The sequence below is a fragment of the Cinclus cinclus genome, chromosome 16, assembly GCF_963662255.1.
Source record: "Cinclus cinclus chromosome 16, bCinCin1.1, whole genome shotgun sequence".
NCBI lineage: Eukaryota > Metazoa > Chordata > Aves > Passeriformes > Cinclidae > Cinclus > Cinclus cinclus.
The window spans coordinates 5159693-5185217 of record NC_085061.1 but is presented as its reverse complement, the minus strand read 5'-3'; the positions used below and the strand labels follow the sequence as shown (position 1 = coordinate 5185217).

Below are 25525 nucleotides of genomic sequence, written 5' to 3'. Positions count from 1 at the left end.
ATTTGTCAGGGTGTGCAGGAGTGTGTACAGCTGTGGCTGTACTGAGCTTGGCTTTGGTATACCCTGGCCACAGCCCGACACCATTCCATCAATACAGACAAGAGTTCGGGACTCTGAGCAGGATGTGTTTGGATCACTACTCCACTATTTACCCTCCTGTCTTTGGTGTAAAAATAACTGAGGTTAGTCTTGCAGTCAGCCTCACACCAGCAGCATGGTGAGGCAGGCTGGGTTCTGTCTCCCTTCCCACTCTCAGTGCTTTTCTACCTAGAGACCACTTAAACCTAAATGCACACAGCATTTCCAGATGAACCTCATATCCCCTAGACCATGGCTACCATCTCAGATGGGAGAAGGAGCAATTTTCCCTTCAAAACCTGTTCTTGGAGCATGTAGCTAGCAGGTGTACCCCTGCTTGCTGTCTGGCAGCAGCCTGGCCTTCTCACAAAAGCAAACCTTACAGCAGGTTCAACCATTGCCACCACAGGGCCCTGAGGTTGCTGTTTAAGCACTTTGTTACCGCATTTCTGCAGAGGTCCATTTCCTGCCTGTTTTCAAGGTGGGTGAAGGCTGGACAGAGAAGGATTGGATGAGTTTGGATGATGCTGCCACCATCCTCCAAATCCATGCAGACTAAACTTCTTGAGGCTGGAGAATCAGAGCCTGAAAAGATGAAAGCCCAGCAGTAATGACAGCCTGGGCTAGCTCATCAGGAAAGGTATTTCTCTCCTTCAGCAGAGATGGTTTCAGCTCCTTTCCTCTCAGCTGGAAGCCCACAAAAGCAGGTTTAGTTCTGGGGATTTGCTGCTACTGCCCAGGTCTGGAAGAGGAGCCCTCCTCTCTCCCCTCATGTTTACACACAGCCCCAGGAAAGAAAGAGCTTCCTGACAAGCAGACCGGGATGTCAAGGCACAGCATGCCAGCCCCTGTGGTCAGCATGTCCCCATAAACCAGTTTGTCCTCCCCTCTGGGTGAGCACAGGCCAGCATGCAGTGGCAGAGCCTCTGTCAGCCTTTAAGCCAGTGACACCACAGTTGTGCCACTCAGGTCACCAATGCCACCCTCCAGCTCTGGCAGAACAAGCTCTGCCTCTTGTCTCTCCCACATCTGCTGCCCAGGCTGGGACCCCACAAGTTTTGGGATGTGCGTAATGCTAAAGCAGCAAGGGGGGGAATTGCATTTACCTGAGAGCAGGGGCGAGTTTGGCACCTAAACAAAGTCAGTGAAAAACCACTTGGTGCCACTGCTCCCCCAGGACGTGCTGCTGCCCTACAGGCTCTGGGCATGGATTGCTCCATCACAAGGTACACCAAGCTCCAGAAAGGGACTATCAGTGCTGATAGTGACCAGGACAGCCATATACCCAGTATCCCCAAATCACCTTAGGATGCTGAGATTTGCTCCAGTAATGCTTTATTGGGTGAAAGCATACGCAGGTACGGGATATCCCACCGCTCGCACATCCGTGGTCCCCCCAGCGGGCTCCAGGAAGCCCCTCGGGCAGGCACTGGGTCCCACCCCGAGCCCATCCCTGCCCGGGCCGGAGAGTCCCACTGCCACCTCGTGGGAAAGGGACGCATCGCCTCTGCTCTGCCGCCGGCACAGCGGGACCAAACCTCCCCTCCAGCAAAATCCCTGCTCCTGCTGGGCTGGAGAAACCTCGAGTACCTGGTGTGGATGGAAGAGGTCCACATAGACCAGAGGCAGCACTAATTGATCTGATCTTTCCATGGTTGTCTCCATCCCTGCTCCCCAGGTTGACTGGGAAGAGAGGGTGCACCCAGGGCAGATGTCTGGCTGCAGACACTGGAAGGAGGGAAGAGTGGAAAGGCTCCCTGCGACAGCCCAGAACCTGCTCTTATACTCCTGGTCTCACCAAGGTAACCCACAACACCCCTTGAGGGCACTGGCTGTCCAAGGATGGAGCTCAGGAATCGAAATATTGGTCCCATGCAGATGACTTAGGGGTGAGGCAAACCCATGAATTCCCTTGTGCTCCCAGTTAGCACCAGGTTATTAAAACAGTTCTGTCCATTTTCATCAGGATAGGCCAGAGACAACAAAAAAGCTGCTTCACTGAGCAGTCATGAGAAATAAGGAGGCTACAAATCTCCCCCACAGAGGGAATGAAGCAGTGAGCAGCCTCTCAAGCAATGAGAAATCAGCCTACAGGAACTTCCAAAAGAGGTCTGGAAACGAATCACTATTGCTGAAACTGCTGTGGGTTGAGAACACACCAGACACAGAGGTGGCTCTGCTCCCCCAGACACAGAGCCTCCAGTTCACACTGGTATGATAAGAGGGAAACCATCAATCCCTCTTGACCTGTAGCATCTCCCTCTCTGCATCTCTGATCCTGGCCAAAGAGCACAGCACAAGCAGAGAGGGAGGAAGGGAGGACAGTGGCCCTTCCACAGCCCAGTGCAGTGTCCTGGGTGCAGCCCTGGTGGCAAGTTTGGGACACTGTGGAGTGCCATGCAGGGCCATGCTCCTGCATTCAGGACTGTACTGACCCAAGCACTGGGTGGGCAAACTGAGCTCTGCCCTCCTGAGCTGCCAACAAGGCACCAGCTCTGACCCAGAACCAAAGAAGGAACACAGTCTTAAAAGTCCATGTGCTGGAAAAGCTCTCCTTGGGCCCCACAGCAAGGCCAGAGGGGGTTCACACTGCCCCTTCGGTCAGCAAACCTGCAGTCTCCATGTCAGGGAGCAGAGGAGCCTCTCAAAGTCCAGGAGCTCCAGAAAAGCAGCACTGAGGAAGGACCACACCTTTGATGGGTCACTCTGAGCCACTGGGAAAAGGAACATCAAGCTCCTGAGCTTTACTCTTGTTTTTTCTGCTTCCATATTTTGGACAAGCGGAACTTGTTCTTCTTCCTCTCTGGCTCCTGGCTCTCAAGAGATCCATCTGCAGGAGAGGGAGCAGACACAAAGCAGGTTGAGACCCACAGTCCCAGTGAGTCCCAGTGCTGCTCTGTAAGAGAAGAAAGGGACCTTACCCAACCTCTGTATCATGTCTGCCAACATCTGGTCTTCCTCTTTCTCTCTGTAATGGAACAACATGGTATTAGAAAACTTTGCTGTGTTCATGACAAGCTGGTAGGTACCAAAGTCCATGGAAATACTGGTTTTTTTTTTCCCCAGTAAGACCAACCTCCACAGCACACCCTGAGAAAGCTGCAGGAAAAAAACCCAACAGTTAAGAGTTTTAGACATTAGCAAATTCCATCTGGTTCCCTTGAAAGCAAGGGTCTGTGCAGGGATTTCCAGACCTTCTCCCAGCTGGTTGATGAATTACCCGGAGTTCATGGAGTGGTGAGACACCACAACACCCCAGGAGATGAATGAAGTTGAGACACAGTAGCCTGGGGTGCTACAGAGGTGCTCACTGCCATCAGGGACAAGCACACTGCTATCACCACCTTGTCCTGGGCAGTACCAGAATCCACAAGCAGGAGCTGGTACTCTGAGGTCAAGAATTAGAGGCTGTTCTCAGCATAAAGAGGCACAAATCCAGCTACTTGACACAGCAGTCTTTCTTTGAATTTGGGAAGGATCCAGGTCTTGGCTACAGTTGCTCTTTCACTTGCTGCAGCAGAGGAGCACATTCCTGACTTCAAGTTCCCAGATGTCTTGTGCATCTCCCACACTGCCTCCAACCTCCCTATATCCAGCCTCTCCCTCTCTTCCCTGCATTCCACACATTTTCACAGCCTTGTTCTCACAGCAGCTTTAGCTTGAGAGAGAACAGGCCTGTGGTCCTGATCTCTTTCCAACAGCTGCCAAGGATGCAAACACAGCAGCTTTTAGGACAAGATGGTTGATGGCAGGTGACCACCCACCTCTCATGGAGCAGAAGTCTGGGCTACAGTCACTCATCCACTCCTACAGCGTGGGCAGCAGTGGAATACAGTAGTGTTGGCTCATTTCCCACCATCTGAGCTCCCTCACCTGAGTCTGTCCTCATCCAGGCAATCCACAATATTATTCCGATCATTGACTGTGTTTAGGTACGACTCCAGCAGCTCCTTCTCTCGCTCTTTCTCCCTGGGTGTCTTCAGTTCCTCTGCACAAGACAAGGAAAGCCCATCTCACAGTTACAGTACCTCCCCACTGTGGCTCCTGCCTCTAACCCTGTTCCAACAAGGCTAATATTTTACTATCCTCACACTCAGGGGCATATCCCACATCCCCTCACACAGCAGAGGTGGGTTGGATGTCACAAGGAGTCTGCACCTGACAGGAGACACCTGCAGTGCACCCACAATCCCTGGCAGTGCCTTCAGATCTGAAGGACATCCCAGGGCTGGCACATAAAGTGGAGGCTCCCAGGGCCAGCAGGACTCCCAGCGTGGCCAGTCCTTACCTGGTTTGCTCATGAGGCTTCGCAGCTCCATCTCAATATTCCACTGCTGCTCCTCCAGGTTCTGCTGCTTCATCCTGGAAGGAATGACAGACATGATGAGTTACTGCCCTTCCATGCCTCGGGGTTGGATCCTTCTCCTGTCATGCTAAAGCCTCATCTCTGTGTTGCCCACCATCTGGGCAGGGGTTGGTGGGTCAGGGGAAATCTTCCTCCATCACATTTCTGAAGTTTCCCTCCTTACAAGCTCTTCACAGAGCCTGGGTGCTCAAAGACTCACCAGCTAATACATCATGATGCTGGCAGTTCTCCCAGAGACACCCTCGACCCTTCTCATCCCAACAACTGGCACATCATTTTTTTTGGGCTGCCACACTCCCTCTCTTTCACTCCTCACAAGAAGTGCACAAGCAGACAGGTGAATTTCTGGTTGTACTCACTTGTACATCAGCTCTGATTCCTGTCTGAGCAGCAGCTGTTTCTCATGGATCAGTTTGAACCAATCCACCATAAGGGCATCCTCGGACTCATCTACAGAGGAGACAAAGGACAAATAGCTGCATCAGTTCAGCCCCCCTTGCTCAAACACACAATCTCTTGAGGAAGAGCCCAGAATGTCTTATGTGAGCCCCAGGCAATCTCAAGTGAAAATAGGTGATCTTTGGAGCTCCTGGGTACAAGGGATGCAGGTCGCTCCCTGTGGATTCAAGGAAGCTGCTTATGGATACTCTGCTACAGGACTCCCAAAACCCTCTGATCCTCAGCCAAATTAACACAAGACCTTGCTCAAAAAATACATTACAAAACAGCCAGAGAAGATTCAAAATTCCCCAGGCTTTGTCTTTGTATACCAGGTACCTCTGGCAACCTGGTGTCTCACATGTAGCCTGAGCTCCTAAAAATGGAGCCAAGAGTGCCCAGGGGTAGGACATGAGCCCCACACCTCCCCACCACAGCAGAGCTGGCACCAGGTCTCCTTTACCTCCCTCACAGGCACGCAGATGCTTCTCCAGATCCACTCCTTTCAATTCCAGCTCGTCTAGCTGCTTCTCGATGTCACGAACCTTCTCCTGGATTTTCTCCTCAGGGAGGTAGTCTGGGTGCAGCTAGGAAAAAAAAGTAGGATCAAGTACAGCTCAGCAACCCTCAGACTGCCTGCTGAGGTCACAACAGAGATGGGGAAGGGCATAAGGAGCCCAGCTACAGAGCCACAGCCTGGGAGGACCAGGTTGGTCTGCACACATTCTCCCTCCTTCTGTGGGGAATGCACTATTTACCATAGCTTTGTTTGGCTCTGTCTCATTCCAGTTCTGATTGTCTCAGTGCATGGAAGATAACCAGCAGCTTCTCCACCTTGTCTCTGCCCCAGAGCCTTTCACCCTTTCCCTGGGTATCCAAATAAACCCTCCCAGGAGGACAAACTTAGATATATCTGGATAAGCACTCCAGAAGGATATTTAACAACCCCAGCCTACTCCTCTTGCACCTGGTTTCCAGCCATACCTTGGTTGGGGACACCACTTGAAGCTTGCCTTTGCTTTTTGGAACAGAGAGCTTAACTAGGAGAGAAAAAAAAAATCAAACAAACAATGTCACAACAACCTTTAAATAATTTTATGGCATGGGACAGTGCCTACACCACCAGAGCACAACAGGTCCCAGATGATACACATGCATCCACACACCTGACCAAAGTAAGAGACATATCCTCACAGCCTAATTTACTCCTTGTGGCTTGTCATTCAGGTCACAAGTTGCTGCTTTCAGGGTATAGACAGTCACCTAATTCAGGTGTAACTTTAAACTTCCACCCAAGAATACTGACTTCCATGTTCATTCACTAACTTGTTAATACCCAAAGATATTTGTCGTGGCAAAACCCATTCCTTATTAAGCTTCCAAAGGATAGCACAGAAAGACTGGGTTACTGTCACAGGAAACACCAAGACATAATAAAAAAGTCCCTCTAGTGCTCTTTTACAAAGGAGTATCAGTAAATACTGATGAAACAAAGATGGTCTAGGGGACCCCAGTGTAGATCTCAGGAAACTAAAGTTCAATTCCTCCCACAAAATGCTTCCTAGGTGAGAAGTCCCTTAGGCCCCACTACACAGCATTATTTAGGCCCTGGACACCTATTAAAATCAATCCTTAAGCAATGTGTATTTGTTCCACTGTGCCTCAGCTTCCTCTGCCCAACTGTGCTGCAAGGATAAGTACAGAAGAGTGTGAGGTATTTGGATACCCGAGGGGCTGGGCTGGATAATTACCACAGAGAGAGAACAGAGGCGTGAGTGGATGATGTGATAAGGAAGAAAAACTCTACTATCAAAAGAGCAGGCTGTAACAAAGGCAGCAGCAATGCAGGCTCAGCACACACAAGGAGAAAGACAGGACAGACTAGGGGAGCCTCCTGAGAGTCTCTGGAGACTGAGGAAGAGCTCAAGGACAGCTCTCCAGTTGCCCAGCCCTTGCTCTATTGTACTTTCTAGAAAGAGTGCAAAAGGAGAAGATGCTGGATGTGGCTGTGCTGCTCCTGCACTGTTGGCCTACATCAGGGATCTCTCCCCTCTGGATGTTGCTGGTCTGCTGTCTGTGCACTGCCTGCAATTCACATTTGTCTTAAAGATTCCTCCAAGAGGGACTTATCCTGCCTCAAGCTGTCTGCCTAAACAACACTTCCCTCTCTCAGCTCAGTCCTGCATCTCCCAGCTCCTTCTGAGTGGCCTCTGTAGCACCTCCAACCAGAGGCAGAAAGCTGCACCACTGACAGAGTTCTCTCCACAGTCACTGGAGAGGAAGAGCCTGTAAAATGACACCCTGTGACCAGCTCAGGATCTGATATCCCCTGATACCTTCAGGTTCTGGCTTGACAGACACAGGATGGGTTGGGTGCTTGCCAGCAAGCTGGAAGTAGGACAGTTAGCAGGAAAACCCTGGAGTCTCCTTTCTCAACAGAAAACACCACATACCACCAAAGAAAAGGAATGACCTACAGCAATGCTCACCTTCCACAGCTCAACACAACCCCAGGACTGAGGGCAGGAACAGCAGCTGACTGTTCACAGCTGTCTGAGCGGGGAGGTTAAAATCTACAAAGAGGAGTAACAGTTCTGTCCCTAACCCACAGCCTGTCCAGTGACAGCAGCAGGAACCAGCCTTTCAGGTGGGGAAAAGTGTGGGAGATTGCATGGAAAATTTCCCAATGGCCCTCCCCCATGGCAATCATTAAACCTTTAGAAAGACAGATATAAACCTGGCCTCCCTTATCTTAACAGCTCACTTCCTGGGAGAGACTAATGTTGAACGCTGGGGCTGAGTCTGAGGAAAGAGGAGGTGGAAAGTTTTGGGAAAATGCTGGCAAGAGAGACACACCGAACCTTTTAAAAAGGCAACACAACTGGAGATTGAATGTTTGGTAGCTGTCAAAGGTGCTGGCTAAGGACAATGCTGGAACCAGCTGACAAAAAAATAAAGCATGAGGCCATTGAGCCATCAGAATCCATCCTGCTTCCTGCTTCCTCCAAGACAGACATCAGGGGCAGGACTGAGCCCTGCTGTGAGAATCTACTCCAGACAGGTAAGACACAGCAAGATGGGGTAAGGAAAGGGGAGATTAAGAAGCTGAGCAAACAGGACAGCAGCAAACATCAGGTTAGTTCCAGAAAATTTCCTTAGCACTGCAGTGGGATATGTCAGAGCAAGGACAAGTGGGCATTGGAAGAGAGGTGCACAGTAAAGCTGTGGCTGAACAAACAGGAGTAAGAAACTGGATTAAGAGTATGGACAAACTGGTCAGGACACCTTTGAAAATCAAAGAAACAGCAGCCTTGGTTCCTGCTCCTGTGGGTCCCACCAGCTGGAGTCTCTGGATGACAGTTCTCTGCATTCCTTTTATTTTCTAAAGCCACTCAACTGATGAAGAACAGAAACATCAACTAGATCCCAGCTCCCCAAATTAGGAGATGGTCCTCTTCATAGCATTAAGTCTAAAGAATGACAGGGCAGTGACCTTGGAAAATTCCTATTTCATTTTCATCCTTTCCCACTGAATTTTCTGGCTTTGCTGCTTCCTGCTTAGGCCAAGCTGACTAATAAAAACTAATTACAAAGACTCTGCCCCCATGACAGCAGCCACAGGGTTAGCCACAGAAAACTCTGGAACACATATCCCATACTGGCCACTCAGGCTGTTCCCTGACAGTGCAGAAGAGAGAGTGACTTTAGTAGGCAGAAGAGATTTTACATGTAGCAGTGTTTGTTTTCAACTGGTTGCCATCTTCCTCCTTCTTGGCAGACTCTCCAGGATCTTTCCAGTCTTGCTTTGAATTCTGACAGCTCCTGATAAGATCTGAGCTGGGAATCAACAACTTCTTCATGAATCCACCAGATGAAGCTGGATTAAGAAGCACAGACAGGTTTTGGGTAAGAAATTTAAACTCTCATCTCATAAAAATCCCCTTATTGCCCAATGTCTCTAGCACTCACCACTACCAAACTCCATTTCTAGTCCTAGTCCTCCTCTCTTGATGATAATGAAGGGCATAAGCCCAAAGTAATCAGGGAAGAAAACACTCATTACAAGGCCAGAGTACAAGAAGAATAAACATTTGGGTAGAGAATAAACAGTTGGGAACCATCACTAAGATTTCTCAACATTACACAATCATGCAAAAGAGATTAAGGGAAATCTTGCTGGCTGTCTTGCAGAAAAAGGGAACCTTACAGAGACTGAGTCCCTCTCCTTGGGGCAGGACAGTAGGCCACCCATCAAAGGCACAAAAACAAAGGCACCACAAGGCTAAAGCAGGTGCAGAGAGCAAAGAACCCTGAAAGCAAGGCACAGTCTCCACCAACACATTCCTCACATGGGCCTTGCAGTACCAATGCCTGTCCCCTTCCTGATCAGCAAAATGAAGGCAAAGCTTTTATCCTTCATACCAGAGTCCTGCTTTGCTGGTGGGACAACTAATGGGCTTGGCTTTGGCTCCTTATGTGCTGGGCTCCCTGTTCCCACCCGGGAGTTATCAGTAGGTTTTTTAGAGCCATCTTGGTCCCTGCAAAGAAAAAAAACAAAAGTAGGAAACAATCCATCTTGCAGAGTGGTCCACAGGAAAAGTTCTGGACATTCTGGTGTGGATCTCCACCTGGGATGGAGATCCATGGCACTTGTCATGGAAACCCACCAGCTCCAAAGACACTCACTTGATGGCTACAGGCTTCAACCGAGATCTCCACCCTTCTGGGCTCTCAGACTTGTTGTCAGCAACATTTGTGCTTCCTGAAGAAAAGAACATAGCAAGGTAAGTAAAAATAAACAAGAACAAAAACATTCAATAAAAAGAAACAAGCCAGATTTGAGTCTCAGGAGAATCCTAGGAGATAAGCCATGCACTGGGGCAGGTACTATGATGTTATTGCAGTAAACCAGCACCAGCTCAACAAGTTTAACAAGGACAGATTCAGATATAATAGGTATTAAATCATCTCAGTGGCATTTAGTCCCTTTCAGATCAAATGCTTTAAAAGCTACACAGTTACAGAAATTCAGCCACGGAGTATATGATCAGGCACATTCAACAGCAATACAACACAAACAGCTCAGATCTCAGAGACCAAATGCTGGGGCAGGAAGAGGGAGAGACAAAAAAGCCCCACAGTGTCACAGCAGACTGCAAACAGACATTTTTTCTGGCCCAGAAAAACACCAGCCACCTGAAAGTGCCTGGGACACTGACAACCCCCAGAATATCATCCCCTGGCCCACTGCTAAGTCACCATGATGGAAGCTTGGTTCAAAACAGACAAAGAGGCTGGGTGACCTGCAAGTGCAATTAAAAAAATAATCCCAAAGTTCTGGCAAGGTCTCCCATCTGGGAAAACCTAAGCGTTTGAAAGCCACCATGATCCCAATGGTTGATGACAGCAAGTACAACTTCAAATACCTGGAGATCCTCAAAATAGTAGAACTTGCCATGCTAGAGGGAGCAATTGCACAGGGATAAATGGAGGTATGTTGAGCCCCACAGCTCAGAAAACCCTTACATGGTGGTACAGAAACAAAGGACAGGAATCATGGACACATTTGCTGTATTGATCCAAGAGGAAGGCATAAAGTTGGAGTGCTGTGTCCAGGCAGAAGTGTGTGAATGATTCATCCTCACCTTTGATGCCTTTTGACTCTGGCTTGTGCAAAGACTCAACAGGTTTGCTGGCCGCCTGGCTCTTTGGCACAGGGTCTGTAAACTTTTCCTGCTTTGGTGCTGTGTACCCTGTTTTGCTGGACTGTGTTTTTGAAGCTGGACTCTGAGAACTGGTGGGAGAAAACTTGCCACTGCAAAAAAGAACAACTTAGTGAGTGTTTTTGAAAGGATGGACCTTTTCATTTGCCTCTGTTCCAATGATTTGTATGTGTCCCTCTACATGCCTTTAAAACAGCCATAAGAGCAGTCAGGACAAAGCAAAGGAAGATGCAGGGGCTTCTCCAACTTATCCCAAAGAATATCTTGGCAGTAAAAAGGGAAAGAGAAATAGTGCTTACCTTCTAGGTGCTGAGAAGCCAGTGGAACTGAGTCCTCCTGGCCTATTTGGAGAAGTGCTTGATGCAGACAAAGCCTGTATAATATGGTTACGGGCCTGATCCTTCCCAGCATTGACCTGACTGATCTCAGCAGTGGTTCTGGCAGGGGCAGTTTTATCAGGGCCATGAGGAGACTGGACTTGTTTTTGAGAGTCAGAAGATTTATTGCTGGAGGACTCCAATGACCGAAAAAAATTTTCTCGGGCTTGCTGTGTTTTTGTTGTGGAGGATGTCCAAGGAGGCCTCAATGGGCTGCCTTCATGGCGATCTGTTTTATTCCCCAACGAGGCACCTTTGCAGTCATCTGATTTGTTTACAGCTGAGGAGGACCATGGAGTATTTACACTTTTGAAGCCAGAGCTTCCAGAAGATGAAACAGATGGCTTGGTTGAATTAGTGAGGCCTTCCTGGCTGGGTTTCTTCAACACCTGCTCTGGTTTCTTGGGTTCTGCTGCTTTCTGGAATGCCCTGGCAGCAGTAGGGGCTGGGGTACTGTCAGGTTTTTTCCCAGTACTGTGGAGACCAGAGATCTGGACATTGTCTGGCTGCTGGTGGCTGGTACAGATGAATGTACCGGGCTCAGGCCCAACTTTGTAGCTTCCAGGAAGAAGCAAGTTCCAACACTGCCTGCACCTGTGGATACAAAAGTCTCGGGAAACATCCTCCATAGTGCTGGGAGACACACAGCTGGGAGTGCAGTCACAACTCCACCATCCACAGGAGGGTGAAGGCACCACACTGGCAGTGAGCAGACCCTGTGTGTACATTCCTCAGGCACCAGAACAAGAACTGTTGATAGCACAGCCTGAAGCAGGAAAGGTGTAGATGAAAACAGACCTGTGGAGACAGCTTCCCTTACATACAGCAAGCCCAGATTGCCTCCACTCTGAAAAAAATGTGCCACACCACTCTCTCCAGTCCCAAAGGCACTGGGCTGGCCGTCTGTGACCCCCAGGGATGTGCCCCTGCTTGGAAGAGCTGCTGTACCTGAAGCAGTTCCTGTGATAGAGCTTCCCATCGACCAAGTAGCGCTGCACCAGGTGCACGTGTTTCCCACAGACCCCACAGCTGCTGCTGGGGATATTCCCACTCTCTGTCAGGACCCTTTTCTGTGGGGAGAAGCAGTGTGTGAGCAGACAAGACCATGGCCTTGGACATAGCTACAAATTTCCCAAGAAGGCAAGTGTTTGGTATGCACAGCCAGGACAGAGAGGAAATCCTCTCTGCCTCTAATCCCTTTGTCATAGAAGTCACAGAAGTGGAACAGCCCTTGGAAGGACAGAGCATGGGGAATACGTTCCCACAAAGCCAGAGGACCAGGGTGCCCTGTCTGCCTATAGGCAAAGGTCTCGGATTTAAATTAGCTGGGAAAGGGCTTCTACCCTGTTTTCATCCCTACTCTGCTGTGAAACCGTGTACAATAATTGGATCAATGTTTTTTAGCAAAAATTACTACATCCTGTAAAAAGTCTCCATCCCAAATATCTAGGAACAGCATATCCATGTCCTAAGACACGCACATCCTGTTCTCAAGGTATCCAGGCTGCCTGATGGTTTTTCAGTGACTCCCACCTCAATTTATGCCAGAATCAGACCTCTGGATTAAATCATTCATAGTGAACAGAAAATTTAGAGATTAAGTCCTTACCACCAGGAGCCTTGAACTAGTCCAGTACTATCTATCTCACTGAACAGACTTAAAGTACAAAGAACACCCAAAACCATTTCTTACTGTGGTAACTGGGGAGGTTTCCTTTGGCTTAGCTCTGGCTGGTGGGTGGGCAGGAGGTAGTTTTAGTGGCACTGGCTTAGGAGGCTCTGGAGCAATTTTCTTCCCAGGATGCTGCTCTGGAGATTCAGAGGAAGGGCGCTTGATTCCAGCCATGCCTCCAACTGGAAGAATGGAAGAAGGGAATATTTTTAAGGAAACATAAGGCAAACTCACAGGTTTAGGAATAATTCACAAAGTAAGAGTATCCAGAGGTGCCTGATGGGTAACATGAAAAGCACACAGGGAGACAAAAGACTTCCCTCCTGAGCAGTTCTGGACTGAGGGGCAAGAGGCAACAAGTGAATTGTAACAACATTCTGAAACTGTTCATTTTTCTCTTCTCAGGGAATTTCATGAAGAGATTTGCAAAAGTGAAGAAATGCAAATTGTCATCAATTGATGGTGAGAACAAGACCTAGGGTTTTCAATTCCAGCCCATGGTTTGGCTGGAACTGATCCCAATTGAAACAGGCCCTGCTGGGACAGGCAGAGGTGTTGTGGCTAAGGAGCTGAAGCACAGAAGGTTTGCTTCATTCAAGTTGCTGTGCTCCAGAATTCCTACTCAGCCTGAACGTACACTGCTGCAAGTGCCCACTCCACATCTCAACTGGGACAGCCTTGCTGAGTGTGGAAATGACCACTAAAAATGGGTAATTCTGCAAGGGCTTGGAGGTGTCATAGAGGTGCTGATGTGGAAACCAAGACTTGCCACAAGTAGCCTGAAAATGCCCAATTCTCTTTTCTTTGCAGATGAAATAGAACCCCTCAAAATTCACTACAAGTGGAGAAAAGAGAATCTCCAACACACTTCAGGCAGGGAATGGTGCCCTGGGAAGTGCAGGGAAACTTCCCTAGGAAATAAGGCTTTGTGCAAAACTTTTACAGACACAGACTGTGTCTCACAGGGATGTTATTCTTGCACCACTTCCTATTCTGAATGAGATGTCTCTGTGTTCCTTGTGGGATATTTGAGCCACAGCTTCACTTTCCAAGTGACACTTAAATGGCCACTCATCTGAAAAGAGATTATATCCTGCTCAGTAAACACAGAAAGGGCAGGGAGCAGAGAGGGAGCCCAGTTCCCAGCAGTCTGCCCTCAAGAAAGCCAACTCTCCAAATAAACACCCAGGGCTCCTACTGCAGGGACCAGGGGACAGCTGACCCAGTAACCAGTTCAGGCTCAGACTGCCCCTTCACTTCCCACTTGTGCCATTTACTGAATTCCCAGAGCTCAGCACAAAGATGGGTGGCTTCAACTCTACTTCCACAAAAGCATGACCTCACTAAAACATTGCCTGCCCACCCTCTCTGTCCTCCTGTGTCCTGCTTATTTCATGGTCCTGCTGGAACCCATCTGAAGGGCACGACTGTGATTCCATGATTCTGCCTGGTGTCAGAGGGCACATTCCAGGCTGGGCTCATTTTCAGACATTCACATTCACCCCAGCAACAGGAATGCAACCAAAGTGTTTTGTGGGACACTAGAGAGTATAAAAATGTGCCGTGCTTGATGACGTGGTAGACAAGTTTCGGGGGGGAGGGGGGGGGGCAAAGGCCCCAACCTGACCCAGATTCTCACCACTTGGCACAAACATGATGGAATTTGTTTGATTTCAATCAAAACAGTTATAAAACAAGAAATAAAAAATGAAGAGGGGGAGGCAAGAAGTTGTGGAGGGAGAGAAAAAGCATGCTTAAATGTGTAAAGAGGTGGAGAAGTAGGAAGAGTTTAAACATTAAAGACAGCTCTGAGTGAATTGTGCTTTCTTTCCAAAATGTAGGACATTTTCAATATATATCTCTCCATTTAGATTCACCTTAACCAGTTAAGTCATTCATGTCCCACTTTCTAAAGTTTCCTCTGGAGGAACCTGTAAAATTGGTTTATCATATTACTTCATTTTGTGTGAGCTTAAAGCCAAATATAAACCAAGACTACAATAATGCTCCTGTGAGCCCAGCTAAACTCTCCAGTATGTGAATATAATGCCTTGGCAGCTCTGTGGCCTCTTTTACGTTTGACAGAACTTCTATCACAATTATGTCAGTTAAGGTGATCATTTTCTTCTCCTTCCTTCTATCAGTGCTGCTGTACTGTACAAGCTCTACCACTGATGCTGTCACATTGGCACAGCCTCACAGACAAGCTCAGCCTCGCTCTATTCCATGTTCTCACCAGCCCTCAGGTGTGGCAAAGACTGGAACAGGGGTGGAGGTGCTTGAGAATGGAAAGCTGAGGTGGGGACCATGGAGAGGAACGTTCAGTGCTCCTCTCTGGTTGGACCATAAGAAATTTTAGACTCTATTTTAAATTTTAAGGCAGTAGTTTCAAATACAAGACATGGCCCTGTTGCCCTTCTAAAAGCACTGGTGCAACTGTAGGCTGGTGTGAAAAGCATTCAGATCCCCCCAGTGAAATAGTTCTGATACCAAAAAGGTCTGTGTGCAGTCTATTTTGTTTTTCCAAGCTTGTTAGGAGGCAAGGGAAAGCATGAAATGAAGCCCTGATCCTTGCCACCTCTTCAGGGAATATGGCACTTACTTGGAGACCGTCCATGGAAGTAGTTATAATACTGGGAAACGTAGGTGAGGATGCTCAGCCTGTCTGGTACCTTCAGAGCAACCATATCCTCTGCATCCAGCAAGGCTGGGATCCCCAGCTCCTCCTCTGCCACTCGAAATGCCTGGAGAAGGGGGAAAAAAATAAAACTAGAGGGGTCTTGTCCACACCAGGCAGCAGAGCTGCTCCTCATCATAAGTAAGAAAGTGCACTGCAAACAGCCCCACTCAAATAATAACTCTACTGGGGAACAGCTGCACCAGTTTAACTCCTACATCATAGGAACCAACGGAGTCATGGCTTCCAGCCACTGCCTTGAGAAATCCAGGCAAGGAGCCAGCAATCTGGCCTGGCAAGCTGGCCATAGCTCACTGCACAGTAACTCACCTGGGCTTCCCTTGCTCTCCCTCCAGCCTGCCTGTGTGTGTGAGTGCACAGCTGCAGAGAGCCAGGCCTGGCAGAAGGGGATGTGTCAGTCCAGGCTGGCAGACTTGTTTCCAGGCTCCCAGCACAACCTGGAGTTCTCCCCAATTAACGGTGGGCTGGTAGGTGCTTGCAGGCAGCTTTCATCTCTGAGTGCTGTGCAAATGTTAAAGCTTCCTGCCTCCTACTGCCTGCTCTTCTCCATCTGAAAATGGGAAATCTTGGGCTGCAGAAGGGACCCTGCTCTCCCAGACCAGAAAGGGGGAAAAGAGGTGTAATGCAGAAGAATTCCTGATACATAGCTCCCTTCTAGTTTAATTGCTTCCATGCTGCCTAACATGTATTTGGGGTAAATATTCCTCTTTGTGGTGTCCTCTGCTGTGAAACTGCAGGTAAAGGAGGCAAAAGCTATTTTCTCTTGCCTCTGAACAAAAGCCTTTAATAGAATACTAAAAAACTGCAACACCCAAACTTTACCCTTGCCCAGCTCAGTTTAAGGTTTTTACTAAGGACCATCTCCAGCCTTGTTCCTTCCTAACTTATGGGAAAAAAAATAATTTCCCCCCCCTGTTTGGAGCACCCCTGTTGAAATGCCAATACAGCAAAGGAGAACAGCACTTGCAGGATCAGAGACACAAGGAAGGCTACTGCTAAAGACCACAGAGAAAGGGTTAAAAAAAACCCCTTGAATATATTAAACCCCTCTGCATCTGACCTCTGGCACGGACACACACAGTGTTGGTGTACAAGCCAACCATTCCCACTCAGAAGAAACAAACAACCATTATTTTTCAGCAAGATAATTACCATATTTTTTCCATTGGGTATCCCAGTAAAAATCTAACAGTGCTGACAGTAAAAATACTTTCAGCCAGTTACCACCGGCTGTGTCACCCCAGCTGCCAGCCCAGCCTGGCACTTTCCTGTCTTGTAAACTGGTACTTAACACATTCTTTGGAGTGTTCCCCACTGCACTGGCTGCACAACTGGTCTGACCAGTCAAGTTTTCTTGCTGGACATTCTGTGCCCCAGGTGACACCGGGGCAACGGGGACAGAACACGTGTGAGGGGCTGCCTGGACCACAAAGGGGAGGATGCTCTGTGCACCCACCTGGTTTGGCCAGAGGCAGGTGAGCAATGCAGAGAGCAGCATTAGGACATGATGTCCCTGTGCCTGCAGCAACCTCATGTTCCTGGGAAATGCTCTTGCCTGGAGACCTAAAAGGATCACCACCTAACAGGACCCAGATGCCCTTCTCTGCCTGCCTGCCTGCCCAGGCTGGCCTTTAAAGACCAACATGTTGTTTTTGCATCATGTTTTTCATCAGTGCAACTCCAAGTGCTTTCCAGGGGAAGAAAGTGCCACTGCTGCCATGTCCATGCAAAATGAGAAAGAGATATGCTCGAGGCCACCTGAGCTGTCCTGGCACAGGTTCCCTCTGGAACAGGTTCCCTCTGGCACAGGCTCTGCCTGCTACACCACACCATCATCCACCAGCACTGACTTCAAGGCCTCTAGAAACTTTACTCCTCTTTATATATTTTTGAAATCTCCAGCAAAAAAATGCCACCAAATCAAATTTTTTTAGGGTTTGTGGTTTATCTTGTGGCACTAGAGAAGTGACATGTTCTTCCTTGACAGATGACCTTACATGACAAATTGCACTTCAAACAAGGTTGCTTTACATGCACAACACAGCCCTTGAAGAGAAGCCTCTGATAAGTAAGGCATCAAGATGGATCTGGACAATAGCAGAGGAATAATGCTGGAAGCAATCCTTGTATCCCAAGCACCGCAGAGCAAGGAAGTGTAGGAGCTAGGATGGAGAGCAGCCCAAGGGAGAGGCCAGCCCAGGAGCACAGGGAGGTGGAGGGTCAATCCCATGGACAGCACAGCCAAGGCAGCAGGACAGCAGCACTGAAAGGATGCCACAGACAAATCATCCTGCAGCAGGTGGAGTAAGGAAGAGACAGCAAAACAAAGGACATAAAAGAAACTAAGAAAGGGGGAGGAGGGGACATAGAGACTGCAACAAAGGAGGGGAGCAACGCTTTATGAGAAGCACAAAGAAGCTTTTCATTAATAAAAGCAGTGGAGGCAGTTCACAGAGCTCATTTCCCAGACACAAGCAGACACCATCAGCCCAGCTGGACAAGGAGCAGCACTCAGGGATCCTCAGCACTTCAGCCAAGATACGCTTGCATGGCAAAGAGGCCCCAGTTCCTGCCAAATACCAAACCTCCAGGGCAAAATGCATGCTCTGAAGCTCCCCTTGAGGAAAGGAACACATAGAGCTGAACCCCAGAATGTCACTAACTGCTCAGAGGCTGCAGCCCCAGTCTGAGGACAGAGGGGTTGTGGTGGGAGCTGTGGACATGGCCAGGGATGAAGGGGGGCAGAAGATAAGGAGCCATGGCGGGACAAGTTTAGCTCTTCCAGAGGCAAGAAGCACTTCAGGGAGCTCACTGCCTGAGAGTGTGTCACTCCTCCAGCCCTGACAAGGGTAAGCTGCCATGGTTCGGTCATATCCCAAGCTCCTGCCAAGCAGCCAGGAAACTGTGTGGAGCAATGCCAAGTGAAGAGAAGTGTTATAATTTGCTGCCTCTCCTTTTGCAATGGAGAGAGGGAGAGGAAAATCCTTCCTTCGATCACTAAGACCACGCTAGAATCCAGTGCAGGAGGGTGTTGGCCTGCCTAACTTCCATTTCCTTTGTGGAAAGAACATGAGAAACTCCAATATCAGGCTGGAATGAAGTGTCCAGGCAGCATCAGGTTTTAAGATGTATCCACCTTGATCCCCTGCTCCATGAAGGAACAGAAGTGGGAGGACACTCCCTGTGCTTTCCCTCTCACACCAGCTACTTCCCAGCTCCTGCTCCATCCCTCAGGAGAATCACATACTCAGTGTGTCCATATTTTGAGTTCTAGCACCTCTGTCTGAGCTCCTGCTTCCACAGGACACACTGGGAACAGGCATCACTGTGTGGCCAGCTAAGAAGTATGAACAGTCTGAAGGTTCTCGCAAGCAGCCAGCCTGGCTGGACATTGCTGTTCAGAGGAGAAGGCTGGAAGGTGCACACTAAGGCAAAGGATTGGAACACAGCACAATGGGCACACTGTGTCTGCAGGGTTTCTGTTGCTAAATCACATGAGCAAAGTGCCAGGTCACAAACTAGATCAAAAGTAAACATGAAAAGTCACTTACCAACTTGTTGTTCTCATACACATTTTCTTTTCTGAGGGAGTCAAAGTTTCTGAAACACAGAAAGAGAAAAATCTCAGGTTGGTGATGTAAAGTGAGCTGCTCCACTTCCAGCTCTCAAACCTCTCAGAGCCTCACTGGCTTAAGGGACAGAGCGCCCCATCCCACCCTTGGACAGGTCCAGAGAGGGCAGTGTGGCAGATCCCACCAGAGGGTCACAGACCTGCTGTACCCAGGACAGATGTGCAGCAGGCACAGGATCTGCCCACAGACAGCACAAGACGATTTTGGTACATCTACCTTTGCAGGGCTGACTCCCACAGCTGCCTGTGGACAGGACGTGATGGTGCAAAAACATCCCAGGCAGATTGAGGGGTTCTGCTGAAACAGCCAGGAGCAACCTCTAATTCAAGGGGTGGTTTTTTGGCCCACCTCAAAAAGACACACCAATACCTGCTGGCCAGGTATTAACATTCTCTCTCCAAAAGTACTTTCCAGTCACATCCATGCTCTTCTCCTGATTTGAAAGCTCTGTCCACACAGAGAGAGCTCAGCTCCAAAGAGGTCTCTCATGGATCCCTCACACAGTGCATGTATCACAGGCTTCTGCAACATACCCATATCCTCTGATCTCAGAAACTCCTGGGTCCAGCAGCATGAGTTCAGGCTTCAAATCCTCTTTTTTCTTCTGGCAGAACTCCACAAAAACCAGCACCAGGAATCTGCCTGGGAAAACCTCTACCCACACCATACTGCATCTGATTAACACCAAAATTGCCAGTAGAAATCTTACTCTGCCTTCCCTAGGGCTGTAACTTTTGATATGTGATCATAATTAGTAAGTGAAAAGGAAGTGTCAATTACTGTTCACAAATCCAAGCCAAAGTCAACAACTCCTTTCTGCTGTCCCCAGACATCACTTCCTTCTTCACCTCTCCCCAGATTTGCTTTCCCTCTCCCTGGTCCAACCCAGATGCCATTCTCTCTGCACAGTGCTGGGAACTCAGAACCTGGGATGTGCTGGGACAGGGTTGAAAGCACAAGGGAGAGCTTGTGCTACTAGAAGTAGAGCCACAAGACAGCATGCTCCTTCACCCATAGCAGAGTGTGTCCCTTGCTTAGGAAACAGCCATTATCAGCTTTATATTAGACTGACTGGCACTTGCTAAACAGGGAATACAAAACTGGCTGTTGGCTGGCAGCCCTGCTCTCCAACACTGCTTCCTCCTGCCCAGGCAAGTTGGCAGGGTCAATTCCTCTCTGATAACCCTGTTTCAACTTACAATCCTTGTGTCTGCTGGCACAGAGCTGAGCGAGAGGCTGACACCTGAGAGGGAATTCTCACTGATAAACAGAAAAACAGCACCAGCTTTGCATTTTTTGTATGTAGCACCTCTATACCTGGTGTGGATCCACCTTCTTAGCCCATCCCTCACCTCTGGGATGAACCAGGGTAACCCTGAGAGCCAGGGCAAAGCTGGCACGCAGTGACCTATTCATGAGAGAAACACATGATCTGCATCGCATCAGGGGAACTTTTTCCACTGCTTGTAACAGCAAGGAGCAAGCCAAGTCCTTTATCTACTCAGCACAGAAAGGGGAGCATTACATCATAAATAAGAGAGGCACCTTAAACAGGCTTGCTCATCATGCCACAGCCTGTGCCTCTTCCCTGCTTCCCACATCTGGTATTACTATGCGGGATAAGGAGAGAAAGAATGACAGATAAGACCCTGAGGTTAAACTCCCCCAAAGAGCACGTAAAGACAAGGCACATCCCACCTATAAACCATAGACTCTTTCCTGTGCAAAATCAAAGAGAACTGCAGAGGCTTTTCTTCTAGCAGTGCTCCTGCCCAAAGATTTCCCTTCCCTGAGACAATGGATTAAAACAAGAAACAAAAATAATCATGCACCAAAAAAAGTCTCAGTGAAACAATAGATACAGCCATCCTTGGGTTAAGTCAGGCCAGAGCATTGACTTTTTTTAAGACCCAGCTGAAGGAGGTGACTTCAGCTCTTTGCCTCACTCCCAGTTCTGCTCCCAAATAGTCTCTGTAGCATGGAAATGCAGCAAAACACTGCAAGAACAAAGAGGAGTTCCAGCTTCCTTGGTCATTCTGACATGTAAGACACTGGAATTACTATTTATTGTCAGTCAGTGGCCTTCAGCCACACTCAGTGCTGTTTCTATGGAGGAGTGTGCACTCCCTGGCATGAAGCAGAGACCTAAAAACCCCAACCTTTTGACAGTGAATGTCTCAAATCCCCTTCTATTCCTCAAAAGAAAGTGCAAACAACCAGGTTATTTGGTCATTTCAAGAGTCTCCTCTCAGCATCATTCTTTCCCTGGCTAGTCATGTGAACTGCTTACATCTAATATTTCTTTTGGAAATTCATCTTGCTGGTGCATCTCCTATATTGGAATATCAAAGCTCTCTGGACCAATGTAATCCTAAGACAGCAACAGTAATACAAACAGAGAAGTAGGAGTTCTCCACTGAGAAAACACAGGCAACTGAATTAATTGGAAAATGTGAAAAATATAAATGTGACCCAAGAGGGGCCTCCAGTGTTGGAAAACAAATCAGAGTGGAGCTCACTAGCACAGGAATAGCAGAGGAGTTCTTAGCTCTGAAAAAACCCCTTCCCTTAGCAAACAACTGGCTGAGCATTCCTCATGCCCACACATCTCCGTGACCATCCCCAGCTCCAGCTGCACAAACCCAGCACTCACAAACATGCCACAGTCCTCTGCAAGCACATGTGTTTCCATAGGAGGAATCTTTGCTGCTGCAAGCACAAACTTGATTGGAAACTTGACCTTGGAGCAGACTGAGAGAAAAAAAAAAATCCCAGAGCCTCAATGGCACCAAAAAAGTTTCTGCTTTTTGGCACTTTTGTGTATTTTCTCTACAGAAAACAAGATGTGAATAAGAAAATAAATCAAAAGGATAACTGTAAAAGAGTGAGGCACCCTTTGCCAGCTCACAGTCCTTGGACAGGGGGCTCAAAACCAGCATGCTGTGCTGGGAACAGGACCTTTCAGCTGTGCTCTTTCTGCAGATGCAAAGCCAGAGGGGTGGGACAATGCTGGAAATTCTAGGTGGAGAGATGTCCCCTATGTGCTCATCCTCCTCTCAGGAATGCCTGCTCCACTCTGCCATGCCCTGGCTGGCAAGTGACAAAATGCTGCCAAAATGAACCCCGAGGCAACCTCCCCCTGTCACACAAACCACAAACCCACCAGGCCAAGAAGGCAGCTCTGCTTCACCCCAGACTTCTGCTGAGGAGAGTCTGCAGAACCCATCCCCAGCAGGGCCAGCATGACCTCATCCTGCCCTGCTGAGCTGACAGTGACCTGGAAATGCTGCTGGAGCAAAGAGCACTGCTGCTGCTCATCTGCCAAGGGGGATTTCACCACCAGCCCATTCCCACAATACCAGCTTGCAGTCTGGGAAAGAGCAAGATCCTGGATGAAGAGAAGGATCTTAATCAAAACCTTTCCTTGACATCTGGTATTAATATCTGAGTGAGTGCGCACAGCTCCCCTGCCTCTTCTAACTCATTTATCAGGACAAGGCCACTAAAATCATGGCTGAAGCTTGCACAACCTTCGCCACCACATGTGGCAGCTGCTGACCTCAGCCTCCTACCACGCTGCCACGAGGCTTCATGTTCCCCTGACAAGAGATGTCCCCAGGCTCTACAATCATCCCAGAAAATGGGCTGGAGCCTGCCTGACACAGTGTGTGTGCCTAGCTGGGACTGACTCTAAAGCACACTTCATCTGGGACAAAGAAGAAATGGATTTCTAATTCAGCATGGACCTCCACTCCCCCTGAGCATCCTTACGTGAGTGGGAAGTGAGTGGGAACTGCATTTCTAATTTTACACAGTTTTCCCTGTTCACTGGTAACACACAAGCCAACATCAGCTAAGTTTGAGAGAAGTTATCATATTTTCCATATGCTTTCCAGCAAGAAAACAGGAAGGAAGGAGAGACCCATACCAGCCTGTCCTCTGAGCCACACACATCACAGGAGAGGCCCATGTTTATGCTCATGTATTGAGCTTGAAGTTTTCCTGGTTATTTTTCAGGCTCCTGCAGGAGAAATCCCCTTCACTCAGCCCAAGAATGTCATTTGTGTAAACCAAGGCAGAAAACACACTGTTGCAAAGTGTTGCTGTGACTGAATCATTTTCTGCAAGTGATCTATGCAGCAGACCTGCTACAAACAATCCAAGCACTCCAAACACCCTCTAGTTTTACTTTCAGTCTGATGTTTTTAATCTTTAACTAGGATCTTTGGTAGAAGAAAGGACAGGAGCCTAGGATGGGCCCCTGGGAAGCAGAAGTCACAGCCACACCTGCACTCAGCTGCACGTCTCTACTGTTGTACCCTGCACCAAGAACACTCAGAGAAGCTTTTAGATATACATGGAGATTCTGCACAAGTATTCTGCCCCAGGATCTGACACATGGCACCTGGCAACCCTGGCCACCAAACACCTGAAAGCACCATTTCCTTCCAGCAGGACTTTGCCCAGCCCATGATACACGTGGTGCTCTCCTGTATTACAGCACTGACACTGATGAAGGAGGTCACAAATAAAGGCTTCTCTTAACTTTAACCTTCAGGCAGCCCTTGCTGAGTTGGTCTGAGTCAGAAAGAGCTTCTGTGATGTCCCAGATAAAGTCAGGCAGAATGTCCACCATAAAAGAAAATGAATGGGAACAGAGATGCCTCAAGGAACATCTTCCCTCTTCAGCACAGGAAAATTTATTTAAGAGATGTCTATCCACAACCTTTTTTTTTGCACAGTTCAAGGATTATAAACAACTCACTAAACTGGGCAACAGGATTATTCCAGCTCTCTCATTGCTGAGCCCCTGTGTACAGCCGTGCTCCGGATGGGCCAGCTGCAGGAAGCAGTCACAGCCCCTCCACAAGAACACCTCAACCTTTCTGCCCCGGTGTTTTGTATTTTTGGGACTGTGAATCAAAGGAAGGAAAGGAAATATCTGGAGTCACATGTACATGACAACATGTCAGGAAGTCATACACAGCAACACCATGGTGACTCCCCAAGCACTGGGACAACAAAATGTGCCTGGAGCTCCTGAACTAACCTCCTTGGTGCCCAAGCTTGCTCTGGTTTCTGTCAAGTTTCAAGACAACAGAGGACAGAAAACAAGAGACCTTCTTCTTCATCTCAAAGAACCCAGAAGGAAAAAAAAACTCAAACTCAAAAAACCCCAACTCTGAAGCAGGACCCATGACTCCCTTTGGCCATTCACCTTCCCAGATGTTAACATTTGGGCAGGGACAGTTCAAAACTCACAGGGCACCAGCAACGGCACCAGCAAGGCGTGGAAAGCACTCAATCTCCCACAGACAGAGCTCTAGATGGGAAAAATAAGGATGTGCAGGAGTCCGGTGGCTGTGGGCCCTGCCCTTTTACTGCACTTTATTTAAATAGCCTTTGCCTTGTGACTTGTGAATTCTGCACTGTTGTTGGGCTGAGCAAGGAGAGCCCAACCAGAGCAAACACAACAGCAAAGAAGGAAATGCTGCCCCAAAGATTGGTGCCCAAACTTGTTTTGCAATGGAAAGGATGCATTTGCAACATTTATAATCCAGCTACTGAGGGAAGAAAAGGGAAAAATGTATGGAAAAAAACCAGCACGTAGGCTGGGAGAGTGGAGCTTTTCTCTTGGAGATTCTCAGCGTGGGTGTGAGCAGAATGCTGCTGGTGATGTGCCCATAGGTAGAGCAAGAGCCCAGGGAAGGGGGAAGACTAGGGTCCACAGCTTGATGGACAGCAGAATGGCCACAGCTCGTCCACACCTTGATGGATGGTGGGATGGTCACGGCCTGGAGAGGGTTCTTGGGTGGATGGAGAACCAGGGGTCTGCAGCTCGATGGACAGCAGGATGGCCACAGCCCATCCACAGCTCGATGGACGGCGGGATGGCCACAGCCCATCCACAGCTCGATGGACGGCGGGATGGCCACAGCCCATCCACAGCTCGATGGACGGTGGGATGGCCACAGCCCATGCACAGCTCGATGGACGGCGGGATGGCCACAGCCCATGCACAGCTCGATGGACGGCGGGATGGCCACAGCCCATGCACAGCTCGATGGACGGCGGGATGGCCACAGCCCAGCGAGGGTCCCAGGCCGCGAGCGGGGGGTCCCAGCCCCGCCGAGCCGGCAGCCCCGGCGCAGCTCTCGATGCCCGGCTCGGTACTCACATGAGGTCGGGGCGGTGTCGGTGCAGGATGGCGCAGAAGGCGAGGCCGTCGCGGAACGAGGTGGTCATGTTGGTGATGCTGACATCGCGGTAGCCCTCGCACTGCTGCCGGCACCACAGCTGCAGGTTCTGGATGGCCGCCATGGCCCGCGGGGAGCCGGTGGGCGCCGCACCGCGGGGCCGGGCAGGGCCGGGCAGGGACGGGCAGGGCCGGGGACCCTCCGCACCGCGCCGAGCCCAGCCCGGGCCGAGCAGCCGGCGGCGGGCAGGCGGACTCGGCAGAGGTAGGCGGGGAAAGAGGCGGGCGAGGGGCGGAGAAGCGGCGGAGAAGGCGCGGCTGCGGCCCCGCCTCAGCTCGCCTCAA

The 25525-nt window shown here is 49.2% G+C and overlaps 1 protein-coding gene across 1 annotated transcript; it reads right to left on the bottom strand.

Annotated features, from left to right (window-relative positions):
- Positions 1 to 1407: 1407 nt before the first annotated feature.
- MICALL2 (MICAL like 2) lies at positions 1408 to 25339 on the bottom strand. Its single transcript, XM_062503425.1, has 17 exons — positions 25163 to 25339; positions 18904 to 18952; positions 15257 to 15398; positions 12676 to 12836; positions 11931 to 12052; positions 10905 to 11576; positions 10528 to 10697; positions 9569 to 9644; positions 9305 to 9420; positions 8610 to 8759; positions 5867 to 5922; positions 5346 to 5469; positions 4804 to 4894; positions 4367 to 4440; positions 3952 to 4066; positions 3000 to 3046; positions 1408 to 2908 (listed from the first exon to the last, which is right to left on the bottom strand). Exons 1-17 carry the CDS (start codon positions 25303 to 25305, stop codon positions 2823 to 2825), a joined length of 2394 nt encoding a protein of 797 aa, XP_062359409.1. The 5' UTR covers positions 25306 to 25339; the 3' UTR covers positions 1408 to 2822.
- Between the last annotated feature and the right edge of the window lie 186 nt (positions 25340 to 25525).

Excerpts from the sequence above, each read along its gene's own strand:
- MICALL2 (XM_062503425.1), bottom strand. The coding sequence starts at position 25,305 with ATGGCGGCCATCCAGAACCTGCAGCTGTGGTGCCGGCAGCAGTGCGAG. Across the intron at positions 18,953-25,162 it reads CGACACCGCCCCGACCTCAT|AAACTTTGACTCCCTCAGAA; the intron begins GTGAGTACCGAG and ends TCTGTGTTTCAG. Across the intron at positions 15,399-18,903 it reads TGTATGAGAACAACAAGTTG|GCATTTCGAGTGGCAGAGGA; the intron begins GTAAGTGACTTT and ends CCCCTTCTCCAG.